The following is a 17,480-nucleotide window of genomic DNA, read 5'->3' on the forward strand; positions in this document are numbered from 1 at the left end:
AAAAAAATTTACGTTGCCCGACGCCTAACTTCACATGCATGTGCTCCTAAAATCTCTTTAAAGTATGAGCTGATTATTTAAGCATTTCTTGGCTTCAAATCATGTGGGATGAACGGAGGTTCATTAACTTTAAGGCACATGGGCGGATGTATACGTGTGAGTTCCCGAGAATTTAATAACTTTTGCTCAGACTTTATATTTATATTGTGAAACCTTTGAGTAAAACTAAGTATTTCCATTGGGAACCCTGAACATAGATGTGGTGAATGAGTAAAAATTCATTTGTAGTCACAGACCAAGGTTTGAACCCCTATTATTGGGAACCCCTAAATTTTAAATTCTGAATCCGCCTCTCTAATTTAAGCTTTTTCAACCTTCTATATATATCATATACTCATATTCAAGTCCCTATGTGCCTATCAAATTCATAAGACATCACCCACATTATATTTCATGGCACCTCCATTTTCCTTTTTTAATTCTTTATTTTTTCTTATCAATTCCCTATATTACTCTTTCCCTTTTCCTCCAACTGAACTTTCACCTTCAGTCAGCTTTCCACAAAACTAAAGATAAAGAAATTTGTTTTTGCCAAATTTAGCAAACCAACTATTGGATATCAATCCTGAAAATCCTCCTAATCACTTCAACTTCATACTTTTTTCTATTTTTAGTAAGTTGTAAGTAACTATAAATAGCTCTACAAACATCCATTGGCTACTCAAATCATCCTTTCCATTTTACAAACTATATACATTGTTCTAACAAATTAATTAATGGCTTCTTTTAGTAGAGCATTCTTTGCCTTGCTCTGCCTCCTCCTACTAGCTATAGTCACAGAAACTAGGAATATAGAAAATACTAAAAATGTTGATTTTGTTAGAACAAGAGGTGCCCATTTTGTACTTAATGGATCACCTTTTCTGTTCAATGGTTTCAACTCTTATTGGCTAATGCATGTTGCTGCTGAGCCAACTGAGAGGTATAAAGTCTCTGAGGTTTTCAAAGAAGCCTCTGCTGCTAGTCTCTCTGTATGCAGGACATGGGCTTTTAGTGATGGCGGCGATGCAGCATTGCAGATTTCTCCTGGTGTCTATGATGAACGTGTTTTACAGGTCGTTTCTTAGTTTAAAAATATGTGATCATCTCATTTAAAAGTTAAAACTATTTGATAGAACAAACTTTTTGTTTACTTATTATGTCTCAAGATTAGAGGCTTATAATTTCTTGTTCTCTTTATTGTGTAGTAAATGTGACATTGTTTTATATTTATGGACTTTAATTAACGTGGATCGATTCTTTGTGATATAGGGATTGGATTTTGTGATATCAGAAGCACGGAAGTATGGGATACGTTTAATATTGAGCTTTGTGAATAACTACAAAGATTTTGGAGGGAGAAGTCAATATGCTCAATGGGCAAAAAATGCAGGAATTCAGAATATTAACAGTGAAGATGATTTTTATACTCATCCAGTACTTAAAGATTATTACAAGAACCATGTTAAGAAAATAGTGACAAGAGTCAATACAATGACTAGAATAGCATACAGAGATGACTCGACAATAATGGCGTGGGAACTTATCAATGAGCCTCGCTGCAATGCTGATTATTCTGGAAAAACAGTTAATGTGAGTAAAAACTGAAAGCAAACACAATAATGTTTCATGTTTTTTTATGCTAACTATGTGAGTATGTGATGTTTATCAACAGGGATGGGTTCAAGAGATGGCAAGTTTTGTGAAATCACTAGACAAAAAACACTTGTTGGAGATAGGGATGGAAGGATTTTATGGCGATTCAATGCCAGAAAAGAAGCAAGTTAATCCTGGTTTTCAAGTTGGAACAGATTTCATCAGTAGCCATCTTGTTAAAGAGATTGATTTTGCTACTATACATGCATACACCGACCAATGGTAAAGAGTACTGAACAGACATATATACTGTCAGTGCATATAATTCAAACTCGTAATATATATAACAGGATAAGTTTTTTTTTGTTGAACAGGTTGTCTGGACAAAGTGATGATGCACAAGCAACATTCATGCAAAGGTGGATGATAAGTCATTGGCAAGATTCAAGAACCATATTAAAGAAGCCATTGGTACTTGCTGAATTTGGGAAGTCAAGCAAAGATCCAGGATACAGTCAAAATGCAAGAGACACATTCATGAGTTTAGTTTATAGAAATGTGTACAATTTTGCGAAAGCAGGAGGGACAATGGGAGGGAGCTTAGTATGGCAGCTAGTGGCACAAGGCATGGACAATTTTGATGATGGTTACTCAATAATCTTGGCACAAAATCCTTCAACTGCAGGGCTAATTTCAGGGCAATCACATGCCATGACAACTTTGGCTCATTTGGTTAATAGCCCTAATTTGGGTCAGGTACATGGACATCATCCACTAGGTGTTGGACATCATCCATTAGGAATGGGACATCATGGTTGAAGTATCGATGAGGTCATGGATAGGCACAATTCGTTTTTAAGGTGTTTGTTTTATATTTTGGAGTACACTTTTGACCAATTTGTAACTCAACTTACAAATTTGGAATTTTCGCATCAGCAAAAATTAGTTGGTGTTCTGTTGATTATCTTTCTGAATGTATGTTGTCATCGCACTTGTTTAGGATTTATTTTTGTATTCTACATGTTTGTTTTTGGAAATAGATTTGTTGATGAATTTGATTTCTGTCTTTCTCAAGTTTAAATCCCAACTTTCAAACAGAAGATCTCTATTAAACTAGACCAAGTTAAAAGGCACATTTATGTATGATGTCAATTCATAGCTGTTAGTGTAAGAAATTTTAAAAGATGCATTATATATGTAACTAAGAAGCAACTCTAAACTCGTGAAATTGCTTCAAGAAGATGGATTGGTTTAATAAACCTTTCACAATCACAAAGGGAAAAAAATATATATGTAAAACCCAAAACGGATTGCTAGAAATAAACATACTTTCAAAGACCTATTTGTCGACTTCCAATACTGACATGGCTTCCACAAGGTCAGCACTCAGCAACCATGCTATGTTCTTCTCTAACAGTGTCACCCGCGGATGTATCAATTAATTGCGCATCAAATTCCATCAACATAATATCGATAAACTCTATTGATAATTCTTGACTAAAATACACTTGCTGATCATCCACTTTTGGTTGTTGAGCGGAATCGATCTTTTTTATGGCACAAATAACAGAATCTCTGTACTCAGACTTGTTTACTTTCTAAGAAGAATTTCAGAAAGCACATATTTTTTCATGATCCACTTGCCATTGTTACGGTCATCATAAACCAGACGTATCTTTCGTCCGCGATTAATAATCTCCTCATATATTTTCTTCCACTTGCCAATATTTCCACCCACAGTCCTGTGAACTGATCTGCCTCTTCGATTTGAAATTGGTGTTATAAGTATCTGTAACTACTAGGATTATCCATGAGTGGCGGCCATAGCTATAAGTTACCCATGGTTGTTGTTTGTAAACATCAAGCTCCGTAATAAATCCATCGTCACACAAAGGTTCTTTAGTAATAAACCTCAAAAGGAATGTGAGCAACTCTGAATCCGTAGGACAAAACTCATCTAAATCCATGTTCATCATATATATTTTCCAAAAAGTGAAGAAAGTATAGTTTTGAGAGAGGGTTTATGATTATCAGTTTATACAACAAAATAATAAGAAGAAGGTTGAATGCAATTGCTGTAAAAATTGGAGGTATATTTAGAACCAGTCAATTCTTGCCTTGGTGGGAAACCCAATTGGTAACAAATTAGGAAAAATAAAATATTTAGAAACTTACCCTTTTCAACCATAAACCAATGTATTCTATTTATTCTTTTATATTATGGGAATAATCTTTTTTTAAAAATAAATAAAAATACAACAGTTTAAATAAGTTATTAGGATAAATAACAATAACTAGGTTTGAGTATATCGTAAAACAATTAAAATCAAACCCTATCTAACAAATTACTATGAAATTAAATATACTGCAAATCATGTGAAAAGAAAATATTACTCTAAACTTAACTATGAAGTAAGAATTTGGTGAAAGCCCCATCGGAAAACTATTGAAGGTAACAATTGAAGCATATTCTCTGTTTGACAAAATAGAAGTTTTTATATTTACCTGCTTCTCATTTGAAAGGTTTAATTTTTTGTGCCTTATAACCAGGGGCGGACCCACGTGGAGGTCAGGGGGTTCACCCGAACCCCCTCGTCGAAAAATTACACTGTATATATAAGGTCTATTTCTGATTTTATGAGTACATATATTAAAATGAACCCCCTCAAATATAAAGAGAAGCATGGTTCAGTGGTTCAGGAGTTCAACTCTAACTGAAAGGGTCTGGGTTCGATTCCCACTCGCTGCAACATTTTCCTATTTGGGTTTTTTTTTCTTTGAATGGGCTCTTGCTTTGGGGTCAAATCCAACTCTATTTCATTGTTTTTGGAAGGTTGAATGGGCTCTCGTTATGGGCTCAAATCCCAACTCAATGAAATGCCTCATTGTTTTTGGTTCAATGTAAAGCTTTATTATTTTTGTTATTATTATTTTTCTCTCTATGCTATTTCTTTTTCTCAATTTATCTTTGTTTAAATTTATATATTTTAGATATTTTTGTCTTTTATTCTTCTTATTTATACTTCTCATTTTATTTCTACATAAGTCTCTTTTCATGTACTAACGATGAATTATTATTAAATTTGAAATTGATTTACAAAAAATATTATATAAAATAAATTAAATTAAAGTTAATCGAATGAAGAAATTTAAAAATCGTGTATAATCTTTTAATAAAATCTAATTAATTGATTTTCCGCCCTTAATTTTATAGTATTTCTTTCTTATTATTTTTTAGTTCGATTTTAAAAAGATGAAAACTAAACTAAACTTATTTGTTCTATTCATCATTTATCTTTTTCACGAATGATCAACCTAGTAAATTGAATTAAATGAACTAAAAAATCGACGATGTCAATTATTTATCTTATGAATATATATTATAATATCTTAGTGGTTGTATTTTAAAAAAATTCAAAAAATAGAGTAGAACACTGCAGTATAAAAGAGAAAAAAAGCACAAGAAATATTTTTAAAAAAAACCTTGATGAAAAAGGGTAAAAGTAAAAAAAATTAAACGCGACATGACAAGGCAAGTTAAACTTATTGGATTCAGATTACTAGTTTCTTCCTATCTTGCTCAGTTTTTTATCTTGTAATTTTCACATGTTTACTTCTTTATATTTCGAACCCCCTCCACAGAAATCCTAGATCCGCCACTGCTTATAACTAGGAATGTCAATTGGGGCTGGGCAGCGAATGGCGATGCTTAAACGGGACAGGGCGGGTCAAAATTTGTATTTTTAATAATTAAACGGGGTAGGGCCATTTGGCTGCACGTTCAAAAATTACAGTAAAGCCTCATTAAATTAATATAGGTTGGACCATGAAATATTATGGAGTATTTTGTAGTTGTATTATTTAATAAATAAATTAATATTTATTAATTTAAAGATTGTTTCGACACTGTAAAATTCATGAATTTAAATGAACTCACTTGTAAAAACGTCATTCTTGAATTTGAGGTTAAGATTAATGATCTCGATTACTAATAATAACATAAAATTACCAAATAAAAAAAAACTAGCATAAACAACTAAGAGAGAGAAAAAAGGAGAATAAAAAAAGAAGTTAGTTTGGACAATTTAAGGAGCACAAATCATGTGGGGAAAAAATCAATTTCGCTAATTATTATTATTTTTTAATATATTAAAAGTGAAAAGTAACATATAAAAACTAATTTTGGAATAATAGAATAAACAGAAAAGGAAAGGAATAAAAAGAAGACAAATAATGATTTGGATTTTGGAAAAAGTTTCCAACATTATCAAACCTAAGTAGAATACAATTAGGAAAAACGTTTCTTTTTCGTAAAACAAACACTTTATGCCTTAAAAATAAATTAATCCAACACCTAAATCTCAAAAATAATTCCGAATGCAATTACATAATGGAAACAATTTCTCCTAATCCTTTTAGAATAATGACCTTTTCAATTCTATATAACAATCACACTTTAACCTAAGAAATTACATTCTCAATTAGTAAACTTTTTCTATTTCATCAAAAAAATTTGTCAATTTTTTTTTCTTCGTATTAATCAAATGGAGGAGAAATCAAATAACAAGGATGCAACAACAATTGATTCTACAAAAAAGTCTCTGGTTTTACAAATCTTACTACTTGTATTAGCCATAGCTCTTGGTGTCACTCTAGCTTTTCGCGTATTCTATGTTGATCATGAAGATACTACTATGGTACTTCACGATCCCAAATTCAAAATTGAAGCAGTGTCATCATCTTCGTTTTCTGTATTGACTCGTTATATTCATCCTCTGATAATGTACAATCCAGACAATTGGAACCTCACTTTCTCAGTTCAAAATCCTAACAACAATTATGATTTCTATTACAACGATTTCAAGGCTAACATATCCTATACCAACACCCTTCTTTGGAGTGCCAATGTGTTTGATAAACTCCATCAAGATGCAAAAGATCAAAGCGTAATCGATTCAACGTTTGCAGCTTTACCTGAGGCATATGAATATTGGATTGGTACATCTATTGCTAGTGACTTCGTGTCTGGTCAGACTACAAGATTTTCTATTAGTCTGAGTGGAAAAATTCAAATCAGTGATCGTAAATCACCTTCTCACATAAGTTGTCGTAAATTTGAGGTGTCTTGTGGAGGCTTACGCGTTGAGAATTTACAAGACAGTACTCAAACTGGAGTATTAGTTGTTGATTCTTCAAAAGCTTGTGTTGTTATCTCTCAAGATTCAACATGTTGATATATTCTAAGAAAGAAATAGGGGCTGCTTCAAGAGCATAGGGATTAAAGTTTTATGTCTTCTTTTCTTTTCTGTTTTTGTAGACAAGTTTATGAAAATATATTAGCAAGTGTTGTTCACTTCTTTATCTGCTATTTGACATGAAGATAAAGAGATTGAACCATTTGCCGGCAGGTTCATTTCGATTAAGTGATCAGATGGTTTTAAACAGGCACTGATTTGCTAAAGAAAATTAAAAGAGACGAATAAACTGATGATTTGCTAAAGAAAATTAAAAGAGACGAATAACCTAACGATTTGCTAAAGAAAATTAAAAGAGACGAATAAACTAACGTAAAAGGATTAAATTAGTATTAATTTTGAATTTTTCTAAAAAACATGTAAATGGGCTAAATAGGTTGGGGCAGAGCAAAATCTTAGTGGGGAAGACTTAACCCACCTTGCTCCGCCCCACTCCATTTCCATCCCTACGTAGTTATCACACCATCCTTATAACCTCCAACAAGTGTGATAGTACGGACAAAATTTCTCCATTGTTAATTAGAGATCATTATGAATTCGAGCAATGAAAACGAAAAAATCACATGTAATTAAGGAACACTTTCCTTTTATCAAGTCCTATGCGATGCTAATTTGAATTATTCAAACTAGTCATGAATAATTTGTTCTCAAAATGTTGAGTAGACATTCTTTTTGGAAGATCAACAAAATTAAATGGGATAACTGAACTGGAAGAAAAAAAAAAGGTGCCTTTTAGCTAAAGTTTTTGGTGGGAGTTGTAGAAACTCCAAGAGTTTGAAACTTGAAAAAGCTTAGAGATATCATTCATCTGTTACGATAACCACTTCTTCTCTTTCTTAACTAACCATTTTCTAACTATATTCAAATGACCTTCATGTTTTTCCTTCCAACACGAGTCGGATCCAGAACTTTAACTTGATGAATTCTTACCTTTAAGGTTCTTAGTACTACATTTATACTTCTAAAATTATTATTTCATATCTAATATTTGTTGAAATTCTTGTGGATTTTAATTTTACTTGAAATCTATATATATTCCTAACTAAAATACTGGATTTGGATAAAATCAGTGTCAAAGCATTAGATCTGCCCCTATAGGGCACAACTAGGAGGAAGGGGTGTGCAAGGTTGTTCATCTGTATCCCTTTCATACGAAATTTACATTGTATATAAAAGCTTAAATTTTTTTTTTTTTTATATATATAGTAGATGTTTAATCCATTTGACTTTCGTGTATGTTTACTTTTTATATTTTAAATTTTCTTAATGAAAATTCTGGCTCTGGGACTGAGCCTATCTCGTGTCCCAAATTCACATGCAAGTCAGCATTTCTTGGCTTCAAATCCTGCAGGATAAAAGGAGAGGTTCTTTAACTACAATCTCTTCAACCTTCCATTGGACATTCAAGTTTCTATGAACTTATTAAAACTATGCACATGGAGAAGCACATTTATAAGACATCACCCACATTTCATAACACCTCTTTTTCTTTTTTTAAATATCTTTCATTCTTCTGATTAATAATTCTATTACCTTTTTCCTTCCAACTGAACTTTCACATTCGGTCAGCTTTCCACAAAACCTTGAAACCAAAGATAAAGAAATTCGTTTTTGCTAAATATAGTTAACCAACTATTGGATATCAATCCTGAAAATCCTCCTAACACTTCAACTTCATACTTTTTTCTATTTTTAGTAAGTTGCAAGTAACTATAAATAGCTCTACAAACATCCATTGGCTACTCAAATCATCCTTCCATTTTACAAACTATATACATTGTTCTAACAAATTAATTAATGGCTTCTTTTAGTAGAGCATTCTTTGCCTTGCTCTGCCTCCTCCTACTAGGTATAGTCACAGAAGCTAGGAATATAGAAAATACTAAAAATGTAGATTTTGTTAGAACAAGAAGTGCCCATTTTGTACTAAATGGATCACCTTTTCTGTTCAATGGTTTCAACTCTTATTGGCTAATGCATGTTGCTGCTGAGCCAACTGAGAGGTATAAAGTCTCTGAGGTTTTCAAAGAAGCCTCTGCTGCTAGCCTCTCTGTATGCAGGACATGGGCTTTTAGCGATGGTGGCGATGCAGCATTGCAAATTTCCCCTGGTGTCTATGATGAACGTGTTTTACAGGTCGTTTAAATTATTTGATCAAGCTCATCTAAAATCTTGAATTGTTAGATAAAATACATTTGCTTAATTATGACTGATCAACACGTCCCTCACGTGTTGGCTTAATTCTTCTTTCATGGACGAAGATTATGGAAATTATGATCAATTTGAATCCACCCTGCCCCATTAAACTTTTGTCCGTCCCTGCATCCTCCTCTGCCCTGTCTGTTCCGATATCATGTTAAAGTTAATTATGTGTCTCAAGAATTAGAGGCTAATAAGTTTCTTGTTTTTTTCATTATATGATATAGGGATTGGATTTTGTGATCTCGGAAGCAAGAAAGTATGGGATACGCTTAATATTGAGCTTTGTGAATAACTACAAAGATTTTGGAGGGAGAAGTCAATATGCTCAATGGGCAAAAAATGCAGGAATTCAGAATATCAACAGTGAAGATGATTTCTACACTCATCCAGTTCTTAAAGATTATTACAAGAATCATGTTAAGAAAATAGTGACAAGGGTCAATACAATGACTAGAATAACATACAGAGATGACTCAACTATAATGGCATGGGAACTTATGAATGAGCCTCGCTGCAATGCTGATTATTCTGGAAAAACAGTTAATGTGAGTAAAAGCAGACACAAATCTATCATATGTTTTCTTAATTGTAATGTTTTTTAATAATTATATGATGTGATGTTTTTTGACAGGGATGGGTTCAAGAAATGGCAAGTTATGTGAAATCGCATCGCTAGACAAAAAGCACTTGTTGGAGATAGGAATGGAAGGATTTTATGGCGATTCAATGCCTGAAAAGAAGCAAGTTAATCCTGGTTTTCAAGTTGGAACTGATTTCATGAGTAGCCATCTTGTTAAAGAGATTGATTTTGCTACTATACATGCATACACTGATCAATGGTAAAGAGTACTAAACAAATCTCTATATTGTTAGTGCACAAAACTTAAACTCGTCAAATATAATGGAAAACCTTTTTTGGTTAACAGGTTGTCTGGACAAAATGACGATGCACAAGCAACATTCATGCAAAGGTGGATGACAAGTCATTGGCAAGATTCAAGAACCATATTAAAGAAGCCATTGATTCTCGCTGAATTTGGGAAGTCGAGCAAAGATCCAGGATACAATCAAAATGCAAGAGATACATTCATGAGTTTAGTTTACAGAAATGTGTACAATTTTGCCAAAGCAGGAGGGACAATGGGAGGGAGTTTAGTATGGCAGCTAGTGGCACAAGGCATGGACAATTTTGATGATGGTTACTCAATAATCTTGGCACAAAATCCTTCAACTGCAGGGCTAATTTCAGGGCAATCTCATGCCATGACAACTTTGGCTCATTTGGTTAATAGCCCTAATTTGGGTCAGGTACATGGACATCATCCACTAGGTGTTGGACATCATCCATTAGCAATGGGACATCATCGTTGAAGCATCGATGAGGTCATGGATAGGCACAGTTTGTTTTTAAAGTGTTTGTTTTATATTTCGGAGTACTCCTATGGCCAATTTGTAAGCCCAATTTACCAATTTGTAATCTTCGCATAAGCAAAAGTTAGCTAGTGTACCCGTTGATTTACTTTCTGAATGTATTTTGCTTGCATTTCAACATACTTGAAAATCGTAATTGTTGTTGTTCAACAGGTTTGTTATTGGAATTAGATTTTTTTTCCTCCCCATACTTCTGTTTATTTTAGTATGTTGATTGCTACTATGTAATAGTATCACACTATATATCAGTATACTTTTTAATGCAACTTCAACTTAAAGAGCTCTATTTGAAACTTTAAGTAGAATACTGACTTAAATTAAATAAACGAAGTGAATTTTGCCAAGTGTGTTTCTTATTTTAAATTTTAAATCTCAAAAATATGCATACTTCACAAATTAAAATTAAATAAGGTTAATACAGTTTCACTCAATTCATAATTAAATGTATAAAGATTTAATCTAAACAGATACATTTTAAATCTACTTGAAAAATTGTATCTTGTTTCGTAGATTTCAATCTATTCATGGAAATATATATTCATATATTATTATTTGTCATAAATAATATTAAAATATCAAAATATTCATTCTGAATCTCTAGACCTATTATTGATAATTTTAGAGATTTTATTTCTATAATGATGATGATTGATTATTATGTTATCAAAAAACAGATACTATAGTGGGGTAATTTTTTTAAAAAATATGTGTTGTTATAAAATGGTTTTTTTTTTCATGTTGTTATTATATGTAAAAACAAAAATTGTTATAATAAAGAGATAAAATATAACCTAAAAATTGATTTCGATAAAAATTTAATTGTTCAGTACTACAAATTAAGTAATATTTCATATAGTAGAAAGATTATATTTCATGTGTTAGTTATGGTTGTTACTGATGAAAAAAAAGATTTAAGTTATCACGCTGATGTCACAATTTCACAATGGTATTCTTATGATGTCATAAAAATTAGTTGAAGCTGTTTTCCCTCGTACAACAAAATGCATTGCATATTTTCTGCAACTTTATATGATAAATCCATGTTACTTCAATTCCCAATCATTTATTAACACACTTTCTCATTATTATTATTATTGTTATTATTTAATTTTATGAGAGGAATTACTTCACCCCACAAATAAAAGTCAAGTGTGTTTCGTGTGATCGTAAAGTATTTTCATAAAAAAATATCTTTTATAATTGCTTAGTTAATTAGTGAAAAATACTTCATGATATATAATGGATAAACTAATAATATTGTTTTAATTGAACTTTTGAGTATTAAATATTAAAATAATATTTAAGTGTTAGTTGAAATAATTAAGTTGTCAGAAGATAGATAGAATTTCTCCATCCATAACCAAAGATTTAAGGTTAATTCTGAATATGAAAAAGATCGTGTTAAGTATTGTTAGGCAATGCTCCCCCTTATATGGACCTTACATTACACGAATTTAGATTGATTAGTAGGACTTTAATGAGAATTATGATTTATGATGATCAGGTGAGAAATAAAAGAAAAATTACAAGTTAAGATAGTTGCTAGGAAAACAACATTCGTTCGTAAGTTAGGAAAATCAATTTCTCCCTTAAATGAGTTTTACATTATGTAACAACTCAAGTTACCACACAAAGAGGATATATATTATAATCGCGAAAGAACACAAAATACAATTGAGAAATGGGAACGACTAACGTCCTTACAACGAAATTGAGAAAACTTAACTGAAGGAAAAGAAGAGCAGAAAATATAGAACTAGATAGAAGGAGATGGGAAACCTAGACTAAGAAGGGAGATGAGAGGAAACACTCTTTTCTTTAACAATTTGCATAACCCTCCTTTCCAACTCATTTTCCCTTTTAACCAAATGCTAATTGGGCCTGGATCTCAAATAAAACACTCCCATATTTTACAGTTAGCCCAACCTCATTTACCACTTCTAACTCATAGACCTTTATAGAGCTAGCTTGGTTCACAACACATTACACGAATCATTAGTCAAGCCTCTAACATGAATATCAATTTCATAAGTTAAGAAAGTCAATTCCCCCTATTAATAGTAAATATTTTCCTTAAAAACCATTTTATGTAACCAAACATTAGAAAATTAACTTTTATCATATCAAATCAAATATGTAATAATAAAAAACCAACATAACTTATGAATAAGACAATTTTATCTCACGTGACATGACTTACGAACAAGATAAATTTATCAATTGGACATGACTTGTTAACAATTTAAAGATAGAACTTAAATATAATATATATCGATCACATTATATGTGTTATATTTAACGCGATAAAATTAGCTTAATTTTCAACTAGAAAATATCAATGATTGCAATTAGTACTATGTGAAAACGCGATCGACTCAAATAAAATAATTTAATTATTCGAATAAAAGAGTACATGACATTATCTTGGTTAATTTAGAGTAACTTAAAGCAATTCTAGTAAAACCAAGGAGTAGTAATAATAGAAAGATCAAAAGATGATGATGAAAGTTCAACTTGTTGCCCTTGTGCCAAGTGTCCTTCTATTTGTGTCTGGCCTTTAACAAGGCTAATTTCAGCTTGTACTTTTGCTAACTCGCGTTCTAAACGATCAATTTCTTGATGTAAAATGCTTATAATTCCAACACAGCCATAAATAGGACTTTTAATTCGACAATAAGCCTCGTAGTACAGGGAATCCGCTACATCAGCTCGTTGATGCTCTTGTACTTGCTGATATTTCACAAAAGAAAAAAGAAAAAAGATAAACAAAATTAACTAACAAGAGAAAAATTAATTTGTCATTAATTTCATGAAAAATATTTTTAACATAATTAGAACTTAGAAAAGAGGAAGTTACTAAATGAAATAAGAGGAACAAATACATAAGTGGAAAATGCAATAAGACTATGAAATCATGATCAGAGACAAATTCAAAATTTAAAAATACATGTATATTCTTCGAACCTAATATAATAATTAACATGTATATACTATAGTGTTACCTGGAGCAACTTTCCAACATTACTAGCACCATAGATTCTGTGAACAAAAGAAAATCTTTGAGGATTATTTGGAGGAAAATATGGTAAAAAAATACAATCTGAAGGACATCTTCGTCTCAATTGCTTGCAAGCAGCACAACGTTTCGAACTCATAATAAGATTTTCAAAATCTTTTGTGTTAAGAACAAAAAATCTAGTGTAAGATTTTGGTTGCTTAATAATACTTTTGTTAAAATTTCAGTAGTGTATTTAAATGAGAAGATTTTTTTTTTATGAACGGCTATATTTTTTTATAAAGTTTAGTTTTGAAAGAAATTTAGGAAAGTTACCAGTACATTTTGTAAATCTACCATTGTTTGATCGGACTAAACTTGGTAAGATGTTTCAGACTGGTGTTTTCCTTTTTCTATATTGCCTTGTATAATGCAAATTTAAATTATATTGATTTAATTGAGTCATATGCTACACTATTTTGAAATATGAGTTTCCTTCGACCATCAAGTCTTTTAAATTCAAATCTAGTATTAGATGTTGAAATCGTCTTTAATAGGAGCATAAGAATTTTATTATGAGGTGAAACTTATACCATGTAATTTTTTAACAAAGAGGATCAAGTGAAACCCCCGGCGCCTCCTAACTCCGCTCTGGAGCGGATATTGCATAGTTTTGAAATCGTGTATGTGTCTTTTAGAAATGTACAGGGAATTCAATCGACAGAGTAATCTAAGCACAGACACTACGTCAAAAATAATCTTTAGCTACAATTAATTAACGACAATAGTTTGATTATTGCTAAATATGTGTAAATATCCTTAAAGTTTATAGCGACATTGTGTACAATAACAATTAATTAATGTCGATAAATATTTTAATACTCTTTATTAAAATATATTTATTGTCACTAAAAGTTATTTTTGTTGTTTTGATATTATACAAGCAAAGAAGAAAAAAGAAGTAACATCATCAGCTTCTTCGACTCCAGTTACACCAAATTTCATTGAGTGATTGCATTAGCAAATTAAATTATTTTGAGATTATGATTTTTTTACCATTTATTCTATTTGAAAGATAAGTAAAATAATTTTAAATTAAATAAGATAAGATAAAGATATATATGTCATGATTAAATTTAAAACAAAATTTATAAATATATGTAATTGTTCATATAAATTAGAGAAGAAACTACACAAAATCATCTTTGAACTTGATACCAAAACTTATTTTAACACTTTAATTATACGGACATTTAAGTACATCCTTAACAATTTTGAAGTGATTTAATACCACCATAAAATTATAACATTACTCTCACCTGCCACATAGTAGTCCATTAGTCATTTCCGCACCACATCATTATTATTTATTTATTCACCATTTTTCTCAAACACTTTTTTTAAATTAATTAATCAAAAAATACATTTTCAAGCATCAAAATTTAAAATATGGGCCATTTTCATTAATTTTAATTATTTTTAATTAGTGGGCCCCATCTTCTTAAATCTTTTCTCCTCTCAAAATTTAAAATGTGGACCCTTTTTATTAATTTTAGTTTATTAATTTTAAATTCTTTTAATTAGTGGACCTCCTCTTCACAAATCTGTATGGTCGCCCTCTGCCCTCCTCTCTTTCTTCTTCCTTGTTCTTCACCATTCCAATTATCAGTGCTCTTTTTTCTTCATCATTCAATAATTTTTTTAAGAATAACTTTAGTGAAGAAAATTCACATTCTCTTCTTCGAACTTTCCCTTCAAATCTGCCCTCTTGAAGATTGATTTTTTTGGAAGCGATCTAAAAGAAAAAGAAGGTTGATCCATATTTTTAGCTCTACAAAATAATAAAAAATCAAAATGGATTAGACAAAATTCAAGACAGTTTATATTTGTGAAATTCACGTCAATAATATAAAATGAAATCGATGTCAATAATGTGGTATTGATGTAGAATTTTACATATTATTAAAGAGCTACTCAAATGAAAATAGTTGATACAAGTGGGATGAAGATAAAAGGAAAATGTGCTTCAACGGACAAGGAGGTGTATTGGAGAAGACAACAAAATAAAGAGGAAAATAAAAAATAAAAAAGAATTTACGAATTTCATTTAATAAGAAAATTTACATATTATTTAAAAAATTAATATATCAAGATTTTTTTTTAAATGTCAATTATATGTTGGTCAATAAAAAAAAATGACATAGGTAGATTTTATAAATTCAGCACTCCGCCACGTCACCCCTTATGGGATATTTAAATTATTTAAAGTTGTCAAGGAAATATTTAAATACTCGTTTAGTTAAACTATTAAAATAAATTTTGCTCCCAAATTCAAAAATAATTTGATGTATTTACTCTATAAATTAATTTATATCTATCACTCAAGAAAAATATATAGTTCTAACATCAATCAATGAATGAATAAGATAGGTGGAAATTAATAAAAACTCTCGAAAGGGATTGATTTGACCTTTAGGGGCAATGAAATAAGACATGTCCGATTGCTCTTCGATGACTTAAAGGGGCAACCCAAACAATTTAGAATTTGCCTTTCTTAAAATGGAAAAAAGTTTGAATATATATATTATTCTTTATCCTCGTTTATTACCTAAATTTATTTAGTTATATCATATGATTAAATATACTTCGATTGTTATTAAAATATTCAGAAATATCCTTTATTTGAATGTAATACCCAAATCAATCAAAATAATTTGATTTCAAAATGTTCTATTTTAAGTAATGATCAATAATCCGCCAAAGTCCAAACTAAACTTCGATTATCTAGCAGACCATCTCTGTAAATAAGCCCACATTATTAATCATCTCTTGATTTTCTCTCTAAATTTTTAACATATGATGATTTGGTTATCAAGAATAATTCGACCACATCTTAATTTCTTTATGAATAATATTTTATTAATTATGAAATTTTGTAGACTACTCTTTAGAAAAATATATTACATGAACTAGGTTCTAGGATAAAATAATCTCCAAAAATCCTACTAAAATTAAACTCATTTTGTAGAGTCTCAATTTTTTTTGAGGTCTACAACCAATATATAAATAAAATGAAAAAAGCAAGTATATTATATGTATGAAAAAAAAAGATTATAAAGGTTTTGAACAAACTTATGATTAGTAAGGTAAGACCAATTTCCTTTTTCTTATAGTAATTTTTGCTGAGAAATTTTGTATGTTTTTATTATTAAAAGATCCCTAGACATAAGGTTAAACGATATAAATTCATGATTTTTTAAAACTTATCTTATTATCTTGAGTGTGTTTACTCCTTTCAATTTAGAAAATATATATTAATCCATTAAGTCACGCTTCATTAAAACAAAAAAGTAAAATACAGCCAAATCAACCATGCTTCAATTAACAAAAAAGTCGTATCTTTTTGACCTGACGAAAAGAAAACGTGGAGTACTCCTATAATTAACAAAAACGTTTTTTCTCTCTTCTATTTATAATAAAAATAATATAATATAATATAAAGTTGTATAATTTGTACTCTAGTAAGTTGCAAAACATAATGAATTAATCTGTGACTTGTACTTTAAAAATAGCTACAAGTAATTTCAAGACACGACGTTATGATTCTACTTTGTAGTTTAAAAAAAATAAAATTAGTAACATGGAATCTATAGGCTCTAGCAATGTGAGTTGTATATATAAAAATAAATAAAAAATAGCTCACACCTAACTCTTAAATACCAGCTAATTATTAGTGGAATCAATTCAACTACTTAAATAACTTTTTTGACTAGTGAAACAATTTGATTTTCAACCCTTCCTTTTTCTCTTAACTCAAGAAATAAAATGATAAAGAATTAATAAATCACACTGTTATTAGAATGGTGTTAGTGAGGTTTAACTCATATTTTGGGACTAGAGTTGTGTGTTACATTTGACATACTCTATATATTGTTAAATTTTCAATTACAGTAAAGCCTCAG

General features: G+C 30.4%; 3 protein-coding genes and 1 pseudogene across 3 annotated transcripts in view; 3 read left to right on the top strand and 1 right to left on the bottom strand.

Annotated features, from left to right (window-relative positions):
- The window catches only part of LOC125873470 (mannan endo-1,4-beta-mannosidase 5-like), a 2,254-nt gene extending 1,625 nt beyond the window's left edge, over positions 1-629 (top strand). Inside the window, exon 5 of the mRNA XM_049554408.1 lies at positions 573-629. Within this exon, the coding sequence (XP_049410365.1) occupies positions 573-629 (57 nt within the window). The remainder of the gene's footprint in view (positions 1-572) is intronic.
- Positions 630-776: 147 nt separating this feature from the next.
- Positions 777-2,454, top strand: LOC125873471 (mannan endo-1,4-beta-mannosidase 5-like). Its single transcript, XM_049554409.1, has 4 exons — positions 777-1,115; positions 1,312-1,632; positions 1,715-1,917; positions 2,010-2,454. The coding sequence occupies exons 1-4, from the start codon at positions 777-779 to the stop codon at positions 2,452-2,454; spliced, it is 1,308 nt and encodes a 435-aa protein (XP_049410366.1).
- A 6,233-nt stretch (positions 2,455-8,687) lies between these two features.
- Positions 8,688-10,463, top strand: LOC125873472 (mannan endo-1,4-beta-mannosidase 5-like; annotated as a pseudogene).
- A 2,514-nt stretch (positions 10,464-12,977) lies between these two features.
- On the bottom strand, positions 12,978-13,678 carry LOC125873473 (LOB domain-containing protein 24-like). The gene is made up of 2 exons (XM_049554410.1): positions 13,526-13,678; positions 12,978-13,253 (listed from the first exon to the last, which is right to left on the bottom strand). The coding sequence occupies exons 1-2, from the start codon at positions 13,676-13,678 to the stop codon at positions 12,978-12,980; spliced, it is 429 nt and encodes a 142-aa protein (XP_049410367.1).
- Between the last annotated feature and the right edge of the window lie 3,802 nt (positions 13,679-17,480).

The sequence above is a fragment of the Solanum stenotomum genome, chromosome 8, assembly GCF_019186545.1.
Source record: "Solanum stenotomum isolate F172 chromosome 8, ASM1918654v1, whole genome shotgun sequence".
Classification (NCBI taxonomy): Eukaryota; Viridiplantae; Streptophyta; class Magnoliopsida; order Solanales; family Solanaceae; genus Solanum; species Solanum stenotomum.

Bases quoted from the DNA above. Each gene is read 5' to 3' on its own strand.
- LOC125873473 (XM_049554410.1), bottom strand. From the start codon at position 13,678: ATGAGTTCGAAACGTTGTGCTGCTTGCAAGCAATTGAGACGAAGATGT. The intron at 13,254-13,525 runs GTAACACTATAG...GTGAAATATCAG, and splicing joins ATGTTGGAAAGTTGCTCCAG to CAAGTACAAGAGCATCAACG.
- LOC125873471 (XM_049554409.1), top strand. From the start codon at position 777: ATGGCTTCTTTTAGTAGAGCATTCTTTGCCTTGCTCTGCCTCCTCCTA. The intron at 1,116-1,311 runs GTCGTTTCTTAG...TTTGTGATATAG, and splicing joins ATGATGAACGTGTTTTACAG to GGATTGGATTTTGTGATATC. The intron at 1,633-1,714 runs GTGAGTAAAAAC...GTTTATCAACAG, and splicing joins ATTCTGGAAAAACAGTTAAT to GGATGGGTTCAAGAGATGGC.